The sequence below is a fragment of the Ictalurus punctatus genome, chromosome 13 (genome assembly GCF_001660625.3).
Source record: "Ictalurus punctatus breed USDA103 chromosome 13, Coco_2.0, whole genome shotgun sequence".
Lineage (NCBI taxonomy): Eukaryota > Metazoa > Chordata > Actinopteri > Siluriformes > Ictaluridae > Ictalurus > Ictalurus punctatus.
The window spans coordinates 2,825,259-2,844,766 of NC_030428.2; the positions used below are offsets into that span (position 1 = coordinate 2,825,259).

The 19,508-nt window shown below is 38.9% G+C and overlaps 2 protein-coding genes across 2 annotated transcripts; one reads left to right on the forward strand and one right to left on the reverse strand.

Moving 5' to 3' along the window:
* Nucleotides 1-3,729: 3,729 nt before the first annotated feature.
* tbx6 (T-box transcription factor 6) lies at nucleotides 3,730-8,971 on the forward strand. Its single transcript, XM_017482997.3, has 8 exons — nucleotides 3,730-4,633; nucleotides 5,291-5,501; nucleotides 5,946-6,213; nucleotides 6,342-6,485; nucleotides 6,621-6,691; nucleotides 6,785-6,849; nucleotides 6,942-7,203; nucleotides 7,318-8,971. Exons 1-8 carry the CDS (start codon nucleotides 4,564-4,566, stop codon nucleotides 8,969-8,971), a joined length of 2,745 nt encoding a protein of 914 aa, XP_017338486.2. The 5' UTR covers nucleotides 3,730-4,563.
* A 272-nt stretch (nucleotides 8,972-9,243) lies between these two features.
* prodh2 (proline dehydrogenase 2) lies at nucleotides 9,244-18,813 on the reverse strand. Its single transcript, XM_017483002.3, has 11 exons — nucleotides 18,655-18,813; nucleotides 18,208-18,568; nucleotides 15,352-15,542; nucleotides 15,121-15,247; nucleotides 14,259-14,330; nucleotides 14,059-14,139; nucleotides 13,819-13,962; nucleotides 13,387-13,553; nucleotides 13,193-13,303; nucleotides 12,895-12,983; nucleotides 9,244-12,216 (listed from the first exon to the last, which is right to left on the reverse strand). The coding sequence occupies exons 2-11, from the start codon at nucleotides 18,460-18,462 to the stop codon at nucleotides 12,035-12,037; spliced, it is 1,419 nt and encodes a 472-aa protein (XP_017338491.1). The 5' UTR covers nucleotides 18,463-18,568; nucleotides 18,655-18,813; the 3' UTR covers nucleotides 9,244-12,034.
* Between the last annotated feature and the right edge of the window lie 695 nt (nucleotides 18,814-19,508).

The following is a 19,508-nucleotide window of genomic DNA, read 5'->3' on the forward strand; positions in this document are numbered from 1 at the left end:
AAAACGATATATCTTAATCGTACGCATAGCACCAACTGAACAGGTATTTAGCACTGATGTGTTACAAGTGAGGTGTTAAAGTTTCAGTTTGCAGTTAAAGAGCACAGTAAAGACATTTAGCTTTAGCACAGTTTGCTGTTCCACAGCATAAATAAAAAACCACTCATTGCCACTGATATCATCTAAGTGTGTCTGTACTGCTACTGGTCCCTAGCGTGACGCACCTGTCCACTCGTAAACACATTAACGGTCATTACGCTTAACAATCTCAGCCTCGACACTCCCTTACACACACATGGGTATGTCATGACCTTAAGACTGTGAGACAAACTTTAGGAGGCAGAGCATTGACACCTCAACTTCCTCTCTCTCACAGTTTGTCTTTCATAACCCCCCATCAAGTGGCAAATGAAAACAACAACTACAACAACAACAACATTGGGCTTAACTTTAAGGCCTGTGGAAATGGAGAAGCTGCTTCTAACTAGAGGTGGAAGTGTAAGCTTGTCAAGGTCATCACATCTGAAATTGATTTGCCTTGCAGTTTCAATTCAGTTTTATTTCTATAGCACTTTTAACAATAGACACTGTCGTAAAGCAGATTTACAGAAATCTACCTGTCCTAAATCCTACACATTCTCCAGTGGATAATCTAAGCATTATTGTACCTAAGAACCGTGGATATAATTATTAAAACTATCATATTCACATTAAACACTCTTTCAATTCATATAGTATTGTTTGACTTTCTAGTGTAGAAGAGTGACATTCATCTTGCACTGATAATGTGGTATCCAAAAAGGAGGTGATCACTTACCCCCAGCAACGAACCCTACATTACGAAGGAGATAAAAGACTGTATTAATAGAAAGAAACTGGCTTTTTGTAATCACAATCGTCTCACGGTAAGATCTGTTCAGAAGGAATTGAATGTACTATGAGGAGATGCCAGGAAGAAACATAAAGAATTCCTGGAGGACAAGCTGTATATGTCTAACCCCAAACAGCTTTGGGATTCTATGAAATCTATAACTAATATGCATCCCTCAAGGAACTCTGTATCTGTTCTTGATGACTTACAGAAAGCCAATGATGTAAACAACGTTTACTTAAGATTTGAGAGGTGTGGCCACATTTCTGAGAATAGCACTAGTGAAACGGTGATGCGAACCAGATCAATTATTATTTTAAACACATTTGCCCCAAGAAATCGGCAGGCCCTGATGAACTGACCCCAGCTTGGCTCCCTATATTTCAACAATCTTTGGATACCAGTATTGTTCCTAGCCTCTGGAAAAAGGCTGTGATCATACTGGTTCCAAAGATAGCTAAGCTCTTAATGACTTCCGACTGGTCGCGTTAACGTCTGTGCTTATGAAATGTTTTGAAAAGTGCATTGTGTCTATGTTAAAAGCAGAGGTTGCTAACCATTTAGATCCTTTACAGTTTACCTATAGACAACGGAGGGGAAGTGATGATGCTATTAGCAGCACTTGATTCTGAAACATTTACAGAATCATAAAGCTTATGCTCGTTTACTTTTTATTGATTGTAGCTCTGCTTTCGCCACTATTCAACCCCACTTGTTCATTAAAAAGATGAAGCAGTTGAGTGTAAACCCATCTATTATGACGTGGTATTGTTCTTTCTTAACTGACAGAACTCAGTGTGTAAAAGTAAATAATTGTCTTTCATAACAAAAGAGTACAGGTGTCCCTCAAGGCTGTGTCAGTTCACCCATTCTTTTTATACGTTTTTACAAATGAATGCTCAAGTAAGCATTCACAAAACTACTTTTTTAAATATTCAGATGACACAGCCATTTTAAGTTTACTCTATGTGCAAGACAATATTAGCACCATCTACCAGTCGTAAATAAGCCGTATTTTGTTGAGTGGTGTGATAACAATAAGTTATAATGAATACAAAGAAAATGGAGGAGATTGTATTCGACCCAAAACATATAGGTGACCATCGTCTTGTGGTTATCCTGTACATGACCGACTCATTACTCAAATGCAGACTTAGAAGTATTTGGGCATTTACGTAGACAATTCACTCCCATGTGGGCGGCTGTGGATCAGGTGGTAGAGTGGGTTGTCCACTAATTGCAGGGTTGGCGGTTCGATTCCCAGACCATGTGACTCCACATACTGAATTTTTCAATTCAATTCAATTCAATTTTATTTGTATAGCTCTTTTTACAATAGACATTGTCTCAAAGCAGCTTTACAGAAATATCAACATGGTATACAGATATTAACTGAAGTGTCCTTGGGTAAGACACTGGACCCTGAGTTGCTCCTGATGGCAACTAGTGCCTTGCATGGCAGCTCTGCTACCATTGGTGTGTGTGTGTGTGAATGGGTGAAAGAGAACCAGCATCAAGCGCTATATAAGTGCAGACCATTTACTTGGAAAACACTGAATGGGCACTCGTCTACACATTCACTTAATAAGTGCTTATCTTGATAATAGGTTTTGATTTATTTGTATTATTTCTACTGTTATTATTATTTGTCAATTTGTCTGTTATATGTCTATGCAGCAACATATAATCCACAATAAATTTCCTTTTGGTGACAATGAAGTATACATCACGTCAACCAGAAGAAGATGGGTTCTTTTTGAGTCTGGTGCCTCTCAAGGTTTTTTCCTCACTGTCCTTGCCACTGTTACCTCTGGCTTGCTCATTAGGGACCTAAATCTACATCTGGATTTCTGTAACGCTGCTTTGTGATAATTTAATTGAATTAATGAACAAGCCAAAGGTAACAGTGGTGGGAAAAACTCCCCGAGACAGCCTGACAAGATGAACCAGATTCCAAAAGGAACCCATCCTCGGATGTAAATAAAGTTATTCTTACCACAGATCTTCTAAAGGATTGTGCAAAACAAATATTTTTCATTGTACTTTGATTGAGATCTGTCAGGAAAACAACAAACCGAAAAGTCCACTTCAATGCTTACTGTGGAGAATAAGAATAAAATGGACTAACAATACATTCCAAACTATTCACCTGACTAAACAGACTAAACTATTAAAGCCTTAATGGCTGTGGGAAGTTGTTATTTCATCCAGCACCTCATTGGTTGTTATTCTACAGCTCGGTGTTATTGTAAGGCTGTTTCTAAGACGTGTTGATACATCATGTCTGAGCTGCAGTGTTTACCTAGAAGACCAAACTGCAGCAATAAGACCAAACTGTGCCACATGCTTCCATCTAAAAACCCTGCCCTCCACACCTCCGTCGGAGAGACAGAGGAAGACAAAGATAGAAGGAGTTACAAATAATGCTCAAACTTAGAATGTTATTTTATCTCGTCAGATGTCTGATACCCTTAAATGCGAAACGTTCATGTTTACATTTAGCTCATTTCATTTCCTATCACTGTATTCTGTATTCGGTTAAACCCTTACTTGAATAATAAAACGTCCAACCAACAAACCATAAAAATAAACTGTGATGTAGTAAATTCCACAAACCCCCTCAGTACAGATGTATTTTATGACCATAATCCAACTGTTCAAATATTACACTTGGGTTTTTTTTTTTTTTTCTTTACATTGTATATGTGTACAAAAATAATCAGAAACATAGAGATTTTTTATTATTATTATTATTCCTGAAATTGCGACTCACGGCACACATTTTAATTCGATTTAAATTAATTTTCTTGTATAATTTGTAGGCCAATTTGTTTTTGCGTTCTTGAGGTCTTGATTGATTCAGTTTGTTTAATATCGGTAAGAACTTAAAATAAATGATAGCTAAAACAAAGCTGTAACACTGTAACAGAGTATTTAAAAAAAATAATTATAAATCACGGACTTCCTGGCTTTGCTTCGTGAACTACTTTGACAACCACTGATGTACACAATCTGATCGTTACCAGGTCACTTCTTATAGCTTTATAGAAGAACGCATAATGTCTACCGTGCCAACAAGTTATCTAGGTGGTATTTAATACATCGTTCAAACCTGTACCTGTCAGCTATTCTGTTTTTGCCACAAATTAGGTTCTTTTCTAATAAGTCACTCAAAATATCAGGTTACTAGTATTTCAAATCACAAGTTACTAGTATGTTATCACTGAGAATTATTTGCTGAAACTACCCATGAGTAAATGACTCCTGTTACATTAAATTACTCATTTATTTTACAGTACCTGATTAACTGCTCCATACTGGGTTGTTTGTTGGTGTTAGTAATCCCAATTGTTTGAGATTATAGAAATTTGCATGCATGTGCACGTGAGTGTGTGTGTTTTTTTGTTTAAACCGTATGCAAAAGACAAGAGTGTGGTCCTTACAGGCCTTATGGAGACTCAAGCAAAGGGAGGGAGTGTGAAAACTTTGCCATTTGGTTGATATGCTAATACACACTCACCTATATAACACAGAGAAACAGAGCCACTGGCTGTTACAAGAAGCAAGACCAGACCACGAGAATAAGATACTGAAGCATAAGACGATGTTAAGACATTCGAGATAAGTTGGAAGATTTGACACGGGAAAGGATTTACTGAAGTTCTAAAAGGGAAAGAAAGACAGGCAAGAGGATGCTGGGAGTAGAGATGTATCCCACTTTAGCACTTGCAGCACAAAGACGTGGAGACTGCTGCTATCGGGGTAAGAGTGTTTTTTCGTTTAAAGACAAACGAAGTGGCCATTAAATAAGAAATAACTATTGAAGGATTAGCAAATTCTAGAATCAGATGAGCAGATGAGCCAAAGAAGAAACTGAATGTGTAACACTGAATTTAAATGAAAGGGAAATAAAAGGGAAATTTCTGCCACACATTCCCAAGTGCTCCATTTACTGATCGCTGTGTGTGTGTGCTGCCTAAATAACTGATATTAATTATTAACTGATCTTGGTTAATTCAAACAGGATTATTTAGTAGCATCTGAAGATGTCAGATAAAGGAAGACTGCTGTAAGACAGTTTTCGATGATTAGCTGATAAGCTGAATGAAGAATAATAAACTGTTTAGGGGAATGATCGAGTATGTTAGAGCAGCCTTCAACCTACTAAGCAATTAGATAAATATGCTGAATGAAGGACAATAAAATGTGCCAGTCTTGTAATGTATCACTGGAATTCAGAACCATTTACTGCTCTTCATACAGCTTATGTGTCAAATGATTTAGTAGGCTGTGAACAGTTCAGATAGGAGAAGGCTGAAATCTGATCGTCAGATGAAATGGTTGATATACAGGAGTAAACTGTGCCAGATTCTAGTGCTGATTCTACGCATGATATATTGTCATTGCTCTGCCCTCCAGATCGAGAGCCACCAGCCCACGTGCCCCTGTACCCTACATCGTGTGACATGGCGGCCCGAAGCCTGCCTCCTCATCTGCTACCCCCACACCCAGCAAAAAGAGATAACTTTGGGAAATCTGAAGACATTATAAAGATAGAGCTGGAAAATGTATCGCTATGGAAACAGTTTAGCACCGTAGGCACAGAGATGATCATCACCAAGAAGGGCAGGTAGTGCATTTTTTTCTTTTCTTTTTTTTTTATTTGATGCATAAATCAACATGAAAGCTGTGAAATCAGTTCATGGAGTACAATTCATTTCAGCACTATGGAAAATAGACTTGGTTCTTAGTATCGCGTTTGCATTCTCGTACTGTCGTACGTTATATTTTTTAAAGATGTCCTGTGCCGAATTTGTTAACGTTTTGAACATTCCTTCAGAAATAAATCAAATAAAATGGTATTATTCATTTAAGTACTCTTTATGTTGTGTACATAAATGTTCACATAGAAATATGTGCAAAGTACTTGGCATGAGCGTTGTTATGTCCCAAGTTAAGTTCCCGCGATAAGCTCAGGATCCACCACAACCTTGACCAGGATATAGTGCTTACTGAAGATGAATAAATGAGCTTAGTATTGTTAAACAATTATATGTTTATTTTTCTCCACCAGACGGATGTTTCCTCAGCTGAAAGTAAAGGTGTCCGGCTTAAACCCATCTCTGCGTTACATCCTACTCCTGGACATCATACCTGTAGACTCCTTTCGCTATCGTTTCCAAGATGACAATTGGCAGGTGGTGGGAGGCGCTGAAGCTCGACTTCCTGACAGGGTGTTCATCCACCCAGACTCTCCTGCAACTGGGGAACACTGGCAGAACCGAACCATATCTTTCCACCGAGCCAAACTCACCAACAACACACTAGACGGACAAGGATATGTGAGTATATACATGCTCATTGTAGTGTATTTATATTTTATCCGTGAATCTAGTTCTAAGCAAGTAAAGGTTAATCGTACCATCAACAAGTATTTTCACCTTCCTTTTTTGAAATCTCTGTCCACCAGATCATTCTGCATTCCCTGCACAAGTACCAAGCACGAGTGCATGTGGTTGAAACCAGAGATGTGATGATGTGGGGTGGAGCTCAACACACCTTCACCTTCCCTGAGACCCAGTTCATCACTGTTACAGCCTACCAGAACAACAGGGTATAAATAAATAAATGTCAGACTTTACATCGAGTGTGTAATTAGTTATGCACAGTTGGGTACAAAACACAAGAAGAGATCAGCTAACTTTATCAGTACTTGCAAAAATTTCTGTGATTTTCTGTGTTTTCTTAGATAACTGAACTGAAGATCAATTCCAATCCCTTTGCCAAAGGTTTCAGGGAGAATGGCATGAACAGCAAGAAGTAAGTTAATCCATGTCAATGGACAAGCATCATTTATACAAAATGCTTGCGGACCACCACGTCATTAATAATCATATCCTTTTTTCATTTCAGACAAAGAGATGCAAGGCAAAAGAGGAAATTAAACCAACCCAACCAAGACGAACCTTTAGACATAGGTAACCAAACTCACTTAGGATTATTCAAAAGAGACACCAAATAGACTGATTAGTTATTTCTGTAACTCCTTGTTTTTCTGTCTTTCCACCAGAATCATGTGACCCATGTGATTCCACCGAGGTGTTACCACAGCCCATGGGACTGGAAAGCACCACTCTGTCTCTGTCTGATTCAGGCTTCTGTTCTGATGTGCCATCTTTACCCGAGCAGACAGTACAGCAGCATAGCTCTGGTCAAGTATTTCTGAGTTCCCAGATGAACCAGATGCCTGATATTTCAGAGATTCCAAATTCCATAGAGAACCAACCTCAGTCGACCTCAAATAATGAGGTGAACAATGGATTACTTGATGGGTGAGTGCAAACTATAGTCATAAGCTGCTTTAAAACAATTTAATGAATTATGTGAATGAAAAAAAAAAACTACCAGTGAAATGTCAACCTTTTAACTATGTCACTTTTTTTCAGGTCTAGCCAGATGATAGGTCTTTCCTCATACACCACATTTGCAGCTCCTTCAATTACACCCTCAACTCATCTATCAGTGCCTCTATCACAGCCTACATCCCTCTATTCATCTTTGTCCTCCACTCAGATTGATCTACCATCCTCTCATTCCAATCCAACATCTGTGCAAGATTATTCTTCCATAGTTTCATCTCACTATCCTACCCTGGAATCCTCTTCTCCAATCACCTCTTCCTCTACCTCTCCCCAAGATTCTACACATATCTCCATCTGTCACGCATCCTCTTCTCCACAATTGCCTTCTTCCTCCTACCACTCCATTCTTCCATCGCAAGAAAACCTAAGCCCTCACACACCTACAAACCCACCCTTCCATTCTCTTCCTCAACCTCCTTGCCAGTCCATCAACAGTTGTGCTCCTGGTCTTTCTGTTGACACAGCTCAGAGCCAGGCTATTGGTGGTTTGGCTTCCTCCAATTCTACCCCCTCTGATGTCCAAGAGTCCACGCCAACTGCCTTCCCCTTTCCACCAGTTCAATCCTCCAACAATCCAGATTCCACTACTCCCCCATCCCAAATCTTATCCCAAACTGCCTTTCCATTTCCTCCGGTGGCACACGCAAATGGACATCCAGATCCAAATCAAATCCCAACAACTTTCCCCTTTAATTCTATCCCAGAATCCACCTCCACTCCTCTAAATACCCCATCAGATCAGGATAGCAACACCACTGCGTTTCCTTTCCCACCGCAGACTGGCAATACAAATTCTTCAACCTCTTTGCCTGTACAAACCCTTGCATCTTACTCATTCCTATCATCTGCAACTTCTCATATGAATCCTTCATCATACCAAAACCTGACAAATTCAGCAACTGGATCCTTCACTCAAATGTCCTCCAATTCTATAAATGGAACCCGTTCACAAGTCTTTTCCAACCCCACAGTCAATCAAATCCCTGCATCGTCTCTCTCTTCTCTGCCTGCATCTCTGCCCACACATGTCATCCCTGGGTCCATTTCTAACTCAACTCAAACCTCTCACATATCTTATCCCTTACCCACTTCCATCCCATCTCGTCCCCCTCCTCTCCAGAATGTAGCAGTGCCAACTATTGGATCTTCTCAGGTTGTCCAAGCTCTTCCAAATATATCCCAGGTCCATACAACTATGCCCCAGTCATTCTCAACCTCCACTTTTCCTCATATCCCTCCCCAGTGTGCAAACTCTTCTCAAATCCCACCACAGTCCTTTGCTCCTATGACAGCTTCTACAGCTGCACTTCTTCCACATTCAGCATTACAAAACCACCCCATTCCACAAGGATCAACCCATACACAGTACCCTGCCACTTCCACTGCATATCCTCCAGTAGCTCCATCAGAGATAGGGTCCTTTTCTCAGCTCAATCCAACTGCCCCCTACCTTCCTGATATGGTACTGCACTCTTCCCTTCTCCCTTCATTAGATAATACCCTGCCCTCTTCTGCTACTTCGCTCTATAACCCATTTCCTTCCTATCCTCTCCGCCTGTGTCAGGACCCCAGATCCTCCTTTCATTTACAGCTCAGACACATTTACAGACAGCCCCAACATGTACATGCTAACAGCCAGGGGTCCTACTTAGACCTTGGAGGAAGGCCTGCATTTTGAGAAGTGACACAGAATGTTAGAAATTAGATGAAGGAATTCTTCTGCTGACATAAACAGTTTATAGGCTACAGCATTAAAACTCTTATGTGATGGATTTAGATTTTATTTTTGCTTTCAGGATAGATGAATCAAATGTATAATTTTTGACTTATTTTAAAAACATCTGTACGCTGAATCTAGCAAATAAAATGTTTTAAACATTTCCTTTCTGTTTATTTTACGACTGAAGAATCACAACATATGAACAAACAAAATAAAAAATAACACTAATGTACTTATATAAATATACCTTTATAAATTCATCTAAGAAAATGAATTCGATATACACTTTCATACAGAAAACACTGACGCAGTCTTCCAGTTTATATTAAAATAAACATTAGCAATGTTCTTTAAATCATGGTAAACATGTGACATCATAAAGATTGACAAAAAAAAGGAAGTAAAATATTTGCACCGAAACCATCTATTCAAGTAAAACATCCATGTGCTAAGCAGCAGGTAGTTTGGCTACTTCACAGCATCAGGGTTTTGCATGTTTCCTGGGTTCTCCAGTGTCCTCCAACCTTCCAAAAACACAACAATTGCCTCTAGGTATGAAACAGTGTGTGTGTGTGTGTGTGTGTGTGTGTGTGTGTGTGTGTGTGTGTGTGTGTGTGTGTGTGTGTGTGTGTGTGTGTGTGTGTGTGTGTGTGTGTGTGTGTGTGTGTGTGTGTGTGTGTGTGTGTGTGTGTGTGTGTGTGTGTAAATGATGCCTTGTAATGGATTGACATCCCATCCATGATGTATTCCCACCTCACACCTAGTGTTCCCAGGATGGGCTCCAGATTCACCACAACCCTGACAAGGATAGAGTTACTCTCTACAGATGAATGAATAAATGAATGCACAAAGAGTGCTGTGAATGTTCTCACATAATCTCTGGCTTGTAATTTCTAATATCTAGAACAAATTCACAGTTCTCATTATACATTATATGGCCAAAAGTATGTGGACACCTGACCATCACACCCATTTGTTACAAAGTTAGAAGGGTACAATTATATAGAATGTCTATGTATGCTATAACATTACAATTTCCCTACATTGGAACAAACATGTTCCACAGCATGACAATGCCCCTGTGCACAAAGCAAGCTCCATGAAGACATGATGAACCAAGGATGGAGTGGAAGAACTCGAGAGTCCTGCGCAGAGCCTTGACCTCAACCCCAATGAACACCTTTGGGATAAACTTAAATGTTGACTGAACCACAGTCCTCCTCGCACAACATCAGTGCCTAACGCTCGTGTGGCTGAATGATCACAAATTCCCACAGCCACATTCCAAAATCTAGTGGAAAGCTTTCACAGAAGAGTGGAGGTTATTATAATGTCAGAGAGGGACTAAATCTGGAATGGGATGTTCAGAAAGCACATATGAGTCTTAAGCTCAGGTGTACACAAAAGTTTCGCAATACAGTGTATAATTTCCCATAGTTCTACTTGGAATCCTTCAATTTGTATATACAGATGAGAAAAGTAACACCTTTTTTTTTTTTTTTTTTTTTTGGAATGAAACATCTATAGTTATACAGTGTGGTCCAAATGTCTGAGACCACATTGAAAATCTGGGTGTTTTCTATTTAAAACTGGAACAAAGAGAAAGTTTTAGAATTTTGAAAAAAAATAAAATAAAATAAATAAAACAAAGAAAGCAGCACTTGTTCAGACAACGCACCGATGGATCTGAACATGGATTGACAGATTTTACACAAGCTTATGGCATCCCATACCAGCATTAAAGCAAAAGGTGGCATACCACATACTAAGAAATTCTGCTTTTCACTCCAGTTGCTAAAAATATAAGAAATATTTTGTATTAAATTTGAAAAGAATGCATTTTCACTAGTGAGCTCAGACTATTGGGCCCCACTGTAGATTTTTGTGTGTATTTTTAAAGAAAGACACTGATTCATTACAGATACTGAGACATTACATTGTACCGTTTGACGATGTATATTACACACATATAAAATTCCATTAATTCTCTTCATTTACAAGTTGCGGAACTCAGAGAAAGGGCTACATTTTTTCTTACATACTCCATAATACTCCGTATGTCATGAGAAGTAAGGCGAGTGAACTGGAATGCTTCATTCAGGCTGGCATGTCGTGTCCCAGTAAAGGTGCTCCACCGTTTCCTGTGTCATTGTGCAGACAAGGATTAAAGATATCTCAAAGATCCAATCCTGGATCCTGGACTACCAGTGTGTGACTCTGGATCATACGAGGAGATGCATATGTTGAGAACGTAGCACAACTGTGCATTCTGCTGCTCAATAACTTCTTTAAGATTCAAAAGAGTTTCAGTTCCCTACCCCGGGGCTGTCAAGTAGAGGTGGCTGTAAAGAGCGCTCACACAATGTACTGAAAGGAACGACTTGTCATGGATTTCCTGTTGCTGTTTTAGCGTTCTGTTTTTACTGCTCCTATTTTCATTTCTTCCTTTGATGGAACTTAATTTTATCATCAGTATATTTGTTATCCTGCAGAGTAACAGAGTCCAGGCCCATTTGCTCAAGAACAGGTTTTGAATGGGAGTGAACTGGCTGTAGTGCTGAAAGTCATTAAAGAGCAGGTGATAATGGCTATAGACCGCTCCTCTCCTTTTCTCTCCATTTGGTGATGTAAAAGGTGAACGGCTAGGTAAACAAATCCTATGGAGTAAATTATCTCTGAGGAAAAAAACATTCAGAAGTCTGCAAGCTGATGAAGTACGACAGACTGAAGCACACTTAATGCAGAGGTACGTAGGAAAATACCACATGAAAATAACACAACAAAAGATACCTATGCAGTCTTTGTTGCTTAATAAAGCAGATCATTACACTCATCATAAAATCATGTTTTTTTTCTTTTTCTATTTTACCAATTAATCATTACTTAACCTGCTTTTAATTCAGCTCAATACATCAGTTAAGCCAACACCTTTCTATAGCTATCATAACTACCAACAAACCACATTCATACTGCAGACGCTTCACTTCTCCAATTGTTTGTTATTGTTCTTTCTCCCTCTCTCTACTTGGCTTGAGTGATCTTCTCCCGGGCTCTACGACGTAGCTCTTGCTTCAGCAGGTCTCTCTCTTTGCGGATCCCTTGCAGTACGGTGCGATTCTCCTGAGCCCGCCGAACCAGATAAGGCAGAGTGTCATCCACTGAACCATAAGGCACCGACTTATACACTGAGAAACCCTGCTGAGCTGGAGGGAAGTCAAATAGTTAAAAAAAAAAAAGAAAATAAAAAAGAAAGAAAGAAATATAAAAGCTTAATAAGTATATTAGCACCAGCGTTTAAAGAATAATTCTCAAACCCGATTGGTCATATGAATCTGACAGAAGTTCCAGCTGTAATTCAAATCACAGGTTTATATTAATGTGTTCAGTCTAATATGTTATCGTTTCTGTAGTAACGAGTCATTCACAGGGACGTATATGGCTCCATAAAATCAAAGCTTAATAATAAATGAATTAAAATGTGGGTGTAAAAACGTATGATTTCCATAAGGAGACAATCATTTTATATTTTTGGAAGGAGTCTCCAGTGTCAGCTGTAATAATGGGAACCAAATTGCTTTTGGATATTCCCTTGCGTTAAAAGTAACTACAAATTTTTTTTTTTTTAATATATATATATGATGTGTCGTTCTTTAAGTATCATATTAACATTGTAATTTGTTGGAAAATTGCTGTAGTATAAGAGGAACGGCACTTAAAAATAATTAACTTTGGTAATTATTGTATTTATGCATGTATGTATTGTAATTATTTTAACAATAAATTGGTTTCATCACACCACCCTATCACTAATTATTTTCCCATAACAGCACTGGGCATCTTGGTTTATTTCTTATATATTAGAAGTAAATGATGATATTTACCTAGAGTGAGAGACACATGATCGCACATGCCCAGAAGCTGACCGAAACACACTGAACCGCCATCTCTAGCAATCCCTAACTCGGTCATCCTGAAAAAGAGATTAATTGTATTCTCCCGCACAAACGTTTTTTGTTTTTTTTTAAGTCACAGAACTAAATATTTCCATAATACTTTGAACTCTTCTTATTCAAGAACAAATTCAAATATGACAGCAATGCTGACAATAGTTAGTCACTCTAGCAAGAAGACATCATGCACCCTCATAATAACCATAAACGTGTGTACATTATGCCATACCATGTCACTGCCTTTCTAACCGATTCTTCATTGTGAGTTGCTACAATGATCTTGTAACGGTCAGGCTGCTGGGAAATCAGGTTAAGTATCACTTCCAGACACCCGTTGTAGCTGCATTCAAAAGTTGCAACAGCATGAAAATAGAAACCAGAGGGTAGGACATTTCTAGATTCTTCTATTCTGACTTCATTCACCTATTATTTGTGTGCTCCCAGGACTGGTGAATGGGATCTTCTCGTCCTTCCTTGTGAGCCAGCTTTTTCTCCTTGTCCATGTATGCACCTCGGACAAGTTTAACCCCAAGGCAAAAAGACTGGTCCACAGACAGATGGATAGCATCAAAAACAAGGTCTCTGGACTCCTGGTAAGAGATGGGAGAGCATCATTCATTCATTCAGTCATTCATTCATTCATTCATTCATCAGTAACCACTATATCCTTGTCAGGGTCATAGTGAATCCTGGGGGGGGGCATCTGGGGAACTTTGGGTATGAGTCACGGAAACAACCTGAATGGGATACCACCAAGCACACACATTCACACGTAGATGCAATTTGGGATGTTTTTGGGAGGTGGAAGGAGAAGGAAGTGTATAAACTGCACTTTCTAATTCAATGACAACTAGCCTTCAGGTAGCACTGGTATGTGTTCCAGATCCAGGCACTATCCCGATTGAACTTCTTCATCATGGCCATGGTGACAAGAGAGAGCGCAGGATTCATGTACGTGTACTCAGCATCCACTAGAACTCTGACTTTGTTAACACTTGCCTATTGAGAAAAAAAACAATGACTTGTTTATTGTACTGGCATTTTTTCATTACTGTTTTAAGACAGTTTAAGTTTAAATGTCTTGAAGTTTGGTACCTCTCCAATTTGGTTCAGTCTGTTGAGTCCAAGTAGAAAATGTGTGTTTTCAGTTTCACTGAGCCCAGGAAATGTAACAGCCTGGTTGGAGAAAGAAGGATCCAAAAACATGCAACATGAATCAAACGTTTACTGGCTTTGATGATTTCTTATAAATATGGAACAGAGGAATAAGATAATAAATTCATAAGCATTTGTACCTCTCTGTCCAAAGCTCTAACCAAGAGGTCAAGATCATAATGTTGTTTCTTCAGCAAGGAAGTCAGCTTAACCTAAATGTTGTCACAACATATAACAAGGCAGTAAATAGCCATTACAGTAAGCACTAGGGCTATCAAGGCTTTTAAAATCCATATTGTCTTATTTGATGTTAATAAATACTGCAGATTATTGTTTACTTTTGTGGAACCAGTAATGATTGCACCAATCAAAAATACAAGTATGAAATAGAGGCTGGGGCTGAATTCTGTCAAGCCCAGAATATAGATTCTATTGTTAGCAGTTGTATCATATGTGCGAGGTAGTTTAAGCTCAATTATTTAAGCTTGCCTCACAGACACATCCATAAGATGTAATCAGCCGTGACTGAGAAGGCACATGTAATTCAATAACGGGTGTAATAAACATAAACAAGGTGGATTACTTTCTCTACTATTCATTTTTCTAAATACCTTTGGAGGAGAAACTAGAAGTAAATAAACACATGAAAATACAAATTACACAAAAGGACTAATGACAGACACAGAGAAGCACGCATAACTGGTTACTATTTGGGACAGTACAAATTAATTGTGCTGCCTATCTCTTTTTCAATGAGTGTGTGTTCCTATGTGTAATAGTTTAAGGCCTACATTGAGACTCTACATTGAGCTATAAGGCTAACCCTATGGTTTCATAATATTAACAGCAAGTTAGTGATAAGTAGTAGAATTTTTTCCCCTCCCATTTAATATTACGACCAGCCATCTTTAGTAAGCATGCACAGAAATCATGAATAAACAACACCATGATGCAAATTGATTGGTCTTGCTAACATCATGATATCTGATATCAGTCACCTACACAAAGCTCAGGGCTGACCAAGGCAGTGATCTTCAGCTGCATCATGGGATCTTTGCTCCAAGCGTTACTGTGAGACATGTGAACACACTCCAACATGGCCGCCAAGTTGTCATCGTACTTCTTCTCTCTGTTTATGTTGCAACATTAGAAATGTCAGTCATGCGCTGTCTATTTCTAGCCCCTTTCTTTCTTAATGGAATTATGTAGTTATGTATTATTTCCATTTACTACCCAGAGCTTTCTCCTAGATCCTCTTCAATGGGAACAGCCAACATGGGATGTAGTCCCTGCGAGTTCATCTTCTCCATGGACACTGCAATCTCACTCTCTGTTTCCCCAGCAACAAACTGAGCGTACACAAATGGCCGAAGAACCATGGCGAAAACTCGTTTGCCCAAGACGGCCCGTGTAAACGACATAAGCTTTGAGAAAGCAGGACATGCATGAAATTTGACATATACTAGACTCTGAGGTTTGTACTCAATGTATTGGAACTCCAAAATCTGTTGTTGTTTTTTTGCTATATGTTGAAAACATTTGGGTTTGGGTTCCAGGGTTAGGGTTGGGGTGGGGGGGTTACTTAAAAAATATTCCATTACAGTTACAAATGACTTCATAAAAAATGTAATCAGTAACATAATCCAAGTACCACAATATGAAAGTAATCTGATTATTTTTTGGATTACTTCAAGGTCACGTATGTAAATAAAGTCAAGAGAAAAGCAATATGATCTAAATACTTTTATTTAGAGCTTAAAACATGTTCATTGTTTGGATTTGTTTTAATAAATATAAATAAATAAATAAATAAATAAATAAAAGATCACTGTCTCTGATGCAGGTAACATTACATCACAAAAGCTATCGGGTGACCATATTCTGGTTTTCCAAAAAGAGGACTTTTTGGGTCTTAATAGCCTTCAAAACAGTGTTACTATGAATGCAGAAATACACTGGGGGGAAAAAAAAACATTATTAGCATCAAATAAATATATATATATTTATATTTGGTTTCACTCTGCCCACATTTAAAATTTTTACTACGTTCTTCTGAATGTCCGTGGAATAAAATAAAATATTAGATGCCACGAGTGTACCTTCTGCCATCATTTACACATTTGAATGGCCATGTACTACGAAGCAATGTGATAACATGAAATTAAAAATGACCTTATATGGCCGTGGGCATTGTTTCGACTCAGGACAGATGTCAGTTACTGCTATTGTCAAGCAACTGTTTGAGGCCGTACACAACAGCGCGTCACCTTTGTGCATTCGCTGAGAGTAGACTAATGGTCGAGAGGCAGAATTTAGTCAATAGTTACTGCAAGAATGTGGGAATTACAGATAGGGGTTAAAGCAGTGCAAACATGCGCACACATGTTGCAGTATTAGACCATAAGCACATACTTTATTTGCACATATATAGGAGTTTGCTGATGTGAGGCACGACTGGCAAGAGAGAACCAGAACTATAATCAAGCAGCTGTCTATATTGTGTTATGTCAAACGATTCATTTCTTTGGTTTTAAATGAAAAAAATTGTAATCCTGATAATATTCCCATTTTTTTACTAAATGTACCTGTAATCTGATTACTTTGTTTTTTGACGTAACCGTAATGGATTACAGTTACCAGTTTTTTGTAGCCTGATTACACAACGCTGTTACATGTATTCCGTTATTCCCCAAGCCTGGGTGATTCTTGCTGCCCAGGTGTGTCCTGTTAAATTGATTGTTTAAAGAAGTAATAGCTCTACATGTCTACTTTTGGTTTGAGCCCTAGGTTTCATCTGTGAAGGCTGCATTTGTTGTTAAAAAGGATAAACCAACATGAAGACCAGAGAGCTGTCTATGGGAGAAAAGCAAGCCATTTTGAAGCTGAGAAAAGCCATTGCACAAACATTGGGCATAGCCAATACATAGCCAATTTGGAATGTCCTGAAAAAGAAAGAAACCACTGGTGTACTAACAACCAGACATGGAACAGGTCAGCCAAGGAAAACACATAACAGCAGTTAATGACAGAAACATTGTAACAGCTAGTGACATCACCAACAACCTTCACAGGCCAGGTGTGAAGATAACACAATCCACCATTCAAAGAAGATTTAGAAATATAGAGGCCACACCACAAGATGCAACTTTTTGCAAAGAAATACAGCGATGAGCCACAAAAGGAGGGCAGTGGTAGCTCAGTGGTTAAGATGCTGGGCTACTGATTGGAAGGTCAGTAGTTCAAACCTTAGTACTGCTAAGCCACTACCATTGAGCCCTTAACTTACTCAGACATATACGTTAAAAAAATATAAGCTGCTCTGGATAAGGGTGTCTGATAAATGTAAAAGCTTGGGAAACAAGATTAACCTCAACAAAAGTTAATCTTTTGAAAGGATCTACTAGTCAAGCATGGTGGAGGTAGTGTCATGGCTTGGGCTTTTATAGCTGCTTCTGGAACAGTCTCACTAATCTTTATTGACGATGTAACTGTTGATGGTGCCAGCAGAATGAATTCAGAAGTTTACAGGAACATTTTGTCTGCCAATTTACAGAGAAATGCATCCAAATTAATCAGGAGGAACATCATCATGCAGCAAGACAACGATCCAAAACACACTACACAGGACTTTACCAGGGGGAAGACTGGCCAATACCAGGAAATAAAAGCTGAAATCCAAATATCTCATATCCATCTTTTGATCTCAAACCCAAATGTCTTTGGTACATAACACAAACAAATGAACTGGCCTTGCTGTTCCAGGAGTTTCAGTGGGGACTGTACATATTAAGTACATTTAGAATGTATTCTGTCCGCGTTGGTATGTGTGTGTACTAATGATGCACTGAAACACAGTTGGTCAAGGAGCAGCTAAGTATCCAAGTGACCAGTTATTTAGTTATTATATGTGTTTGTTCATATATGCTTTTGCCAATAAAATGGTAAATATGTTCATTCAAATAGAAGCTGCTGCACTTTTGCCTCCATTATGATCCAATGTGCGTCAGCCACAACCATCTTTTGCTGACTGCACCAAACTGTATGAAATGGAAAGAAATGGGAATCGTATCTGAGATTAGCAACACTCACCTTGCCACAGTTATTGACCAGCACAGGGTAAGAGCAGAGTCTAAAAACCCCAAGCGCTCGTATTAGTTCCCACCAGCTCTTGGACTGGAATGCTCGTGGGTCCTTGAAAGATAGCAGGGCAGGTGGAACCGGGTCCTTGAGCTCATGACTCCTGATGGGCGCAAACCCCACACGTTCTGATGTCAGCATTCGTGTGCCCATTATGCGCAGGGGCTGGTGGTGATGTACAATACATAAGCGGAGAACAGAGGACATCTCTGCGGATTTTGTGTAGAACTTTGTCTATGTTGAAGCCCTTTATCTTCAAACTTCAACCTGGAAGATAGTTTCTCTGGAAACTTTGGTAGAGCTTTCCAGAGATCTGTATGTGAAGCACATGTTTAGTGAAAGGTATAATAAAATATATACTTATATATTACGATCGATAGCAAACTTTTAAGTTCATACCTTCTCATGCCCAAGCAGCTACTTCCAGAAAGACCAGTGATTATTATATAACTTCAGTAACTAAACCTGGCAGGTGAGTGAATCTTCAATGAAAGAATAATTTGTATGAAAGAGGAGAGAGGAAGGCGGTTTGGGGTTTATGTTTGGTCTTATGGTTAATTACTGACAAACAGAATGAACTTTGGGCTTTACATTGGGGAACACCTCTAGGAACAGACTTTTGGTCATTTCATTTTGGTTGGTGCATTTATAAAAATGGCTAAATGCATTCAATCAGAGGTTAACATTGAAATACAGTTTTTCAGCCCGTGGCTCAGTGTTTCCGTTTCGGATGATGGATTTGTAATTTCCTATTTATGGCACTCATGAATGATCCGAGTATATATCATTGGGCTGCTCTAGTGTTGTCTTTTTCACTGCAATGCTGCGATTCTAGGAAAAGCCACTGATTGGAGAAATATTTTGCTGAGAGTGACTTTCTTCCGGGGGTTAAACAGAGAGAGAACGTGGACAAATTTGTCATTGATATTCAGCCTATGTTCCAGTAGATGAGTGACCATGTGTGTCCTTTTAAGGAAAAACCCGATAGCTTTGTTGTTATCGGGGATGCCGATATTAGAGTGAATTCAGTTATATCGAGACATCAGGTAAACTGGGCGAGTGGAGGTCAAACTTGTTACTAAGCCCTTGTAGTGAAATTGCTTGATAGGAATAACATAACTTTATTAATGTGCCACATTATATAAGGATGTGAGGTCAGCATCAAACAGGAAGTTTGACTAATGCTTTGGAGAAACGGTACCTGTAACGTTCCACACAAACATTTCAATTACCTTGGAAAAAATTGAACAACG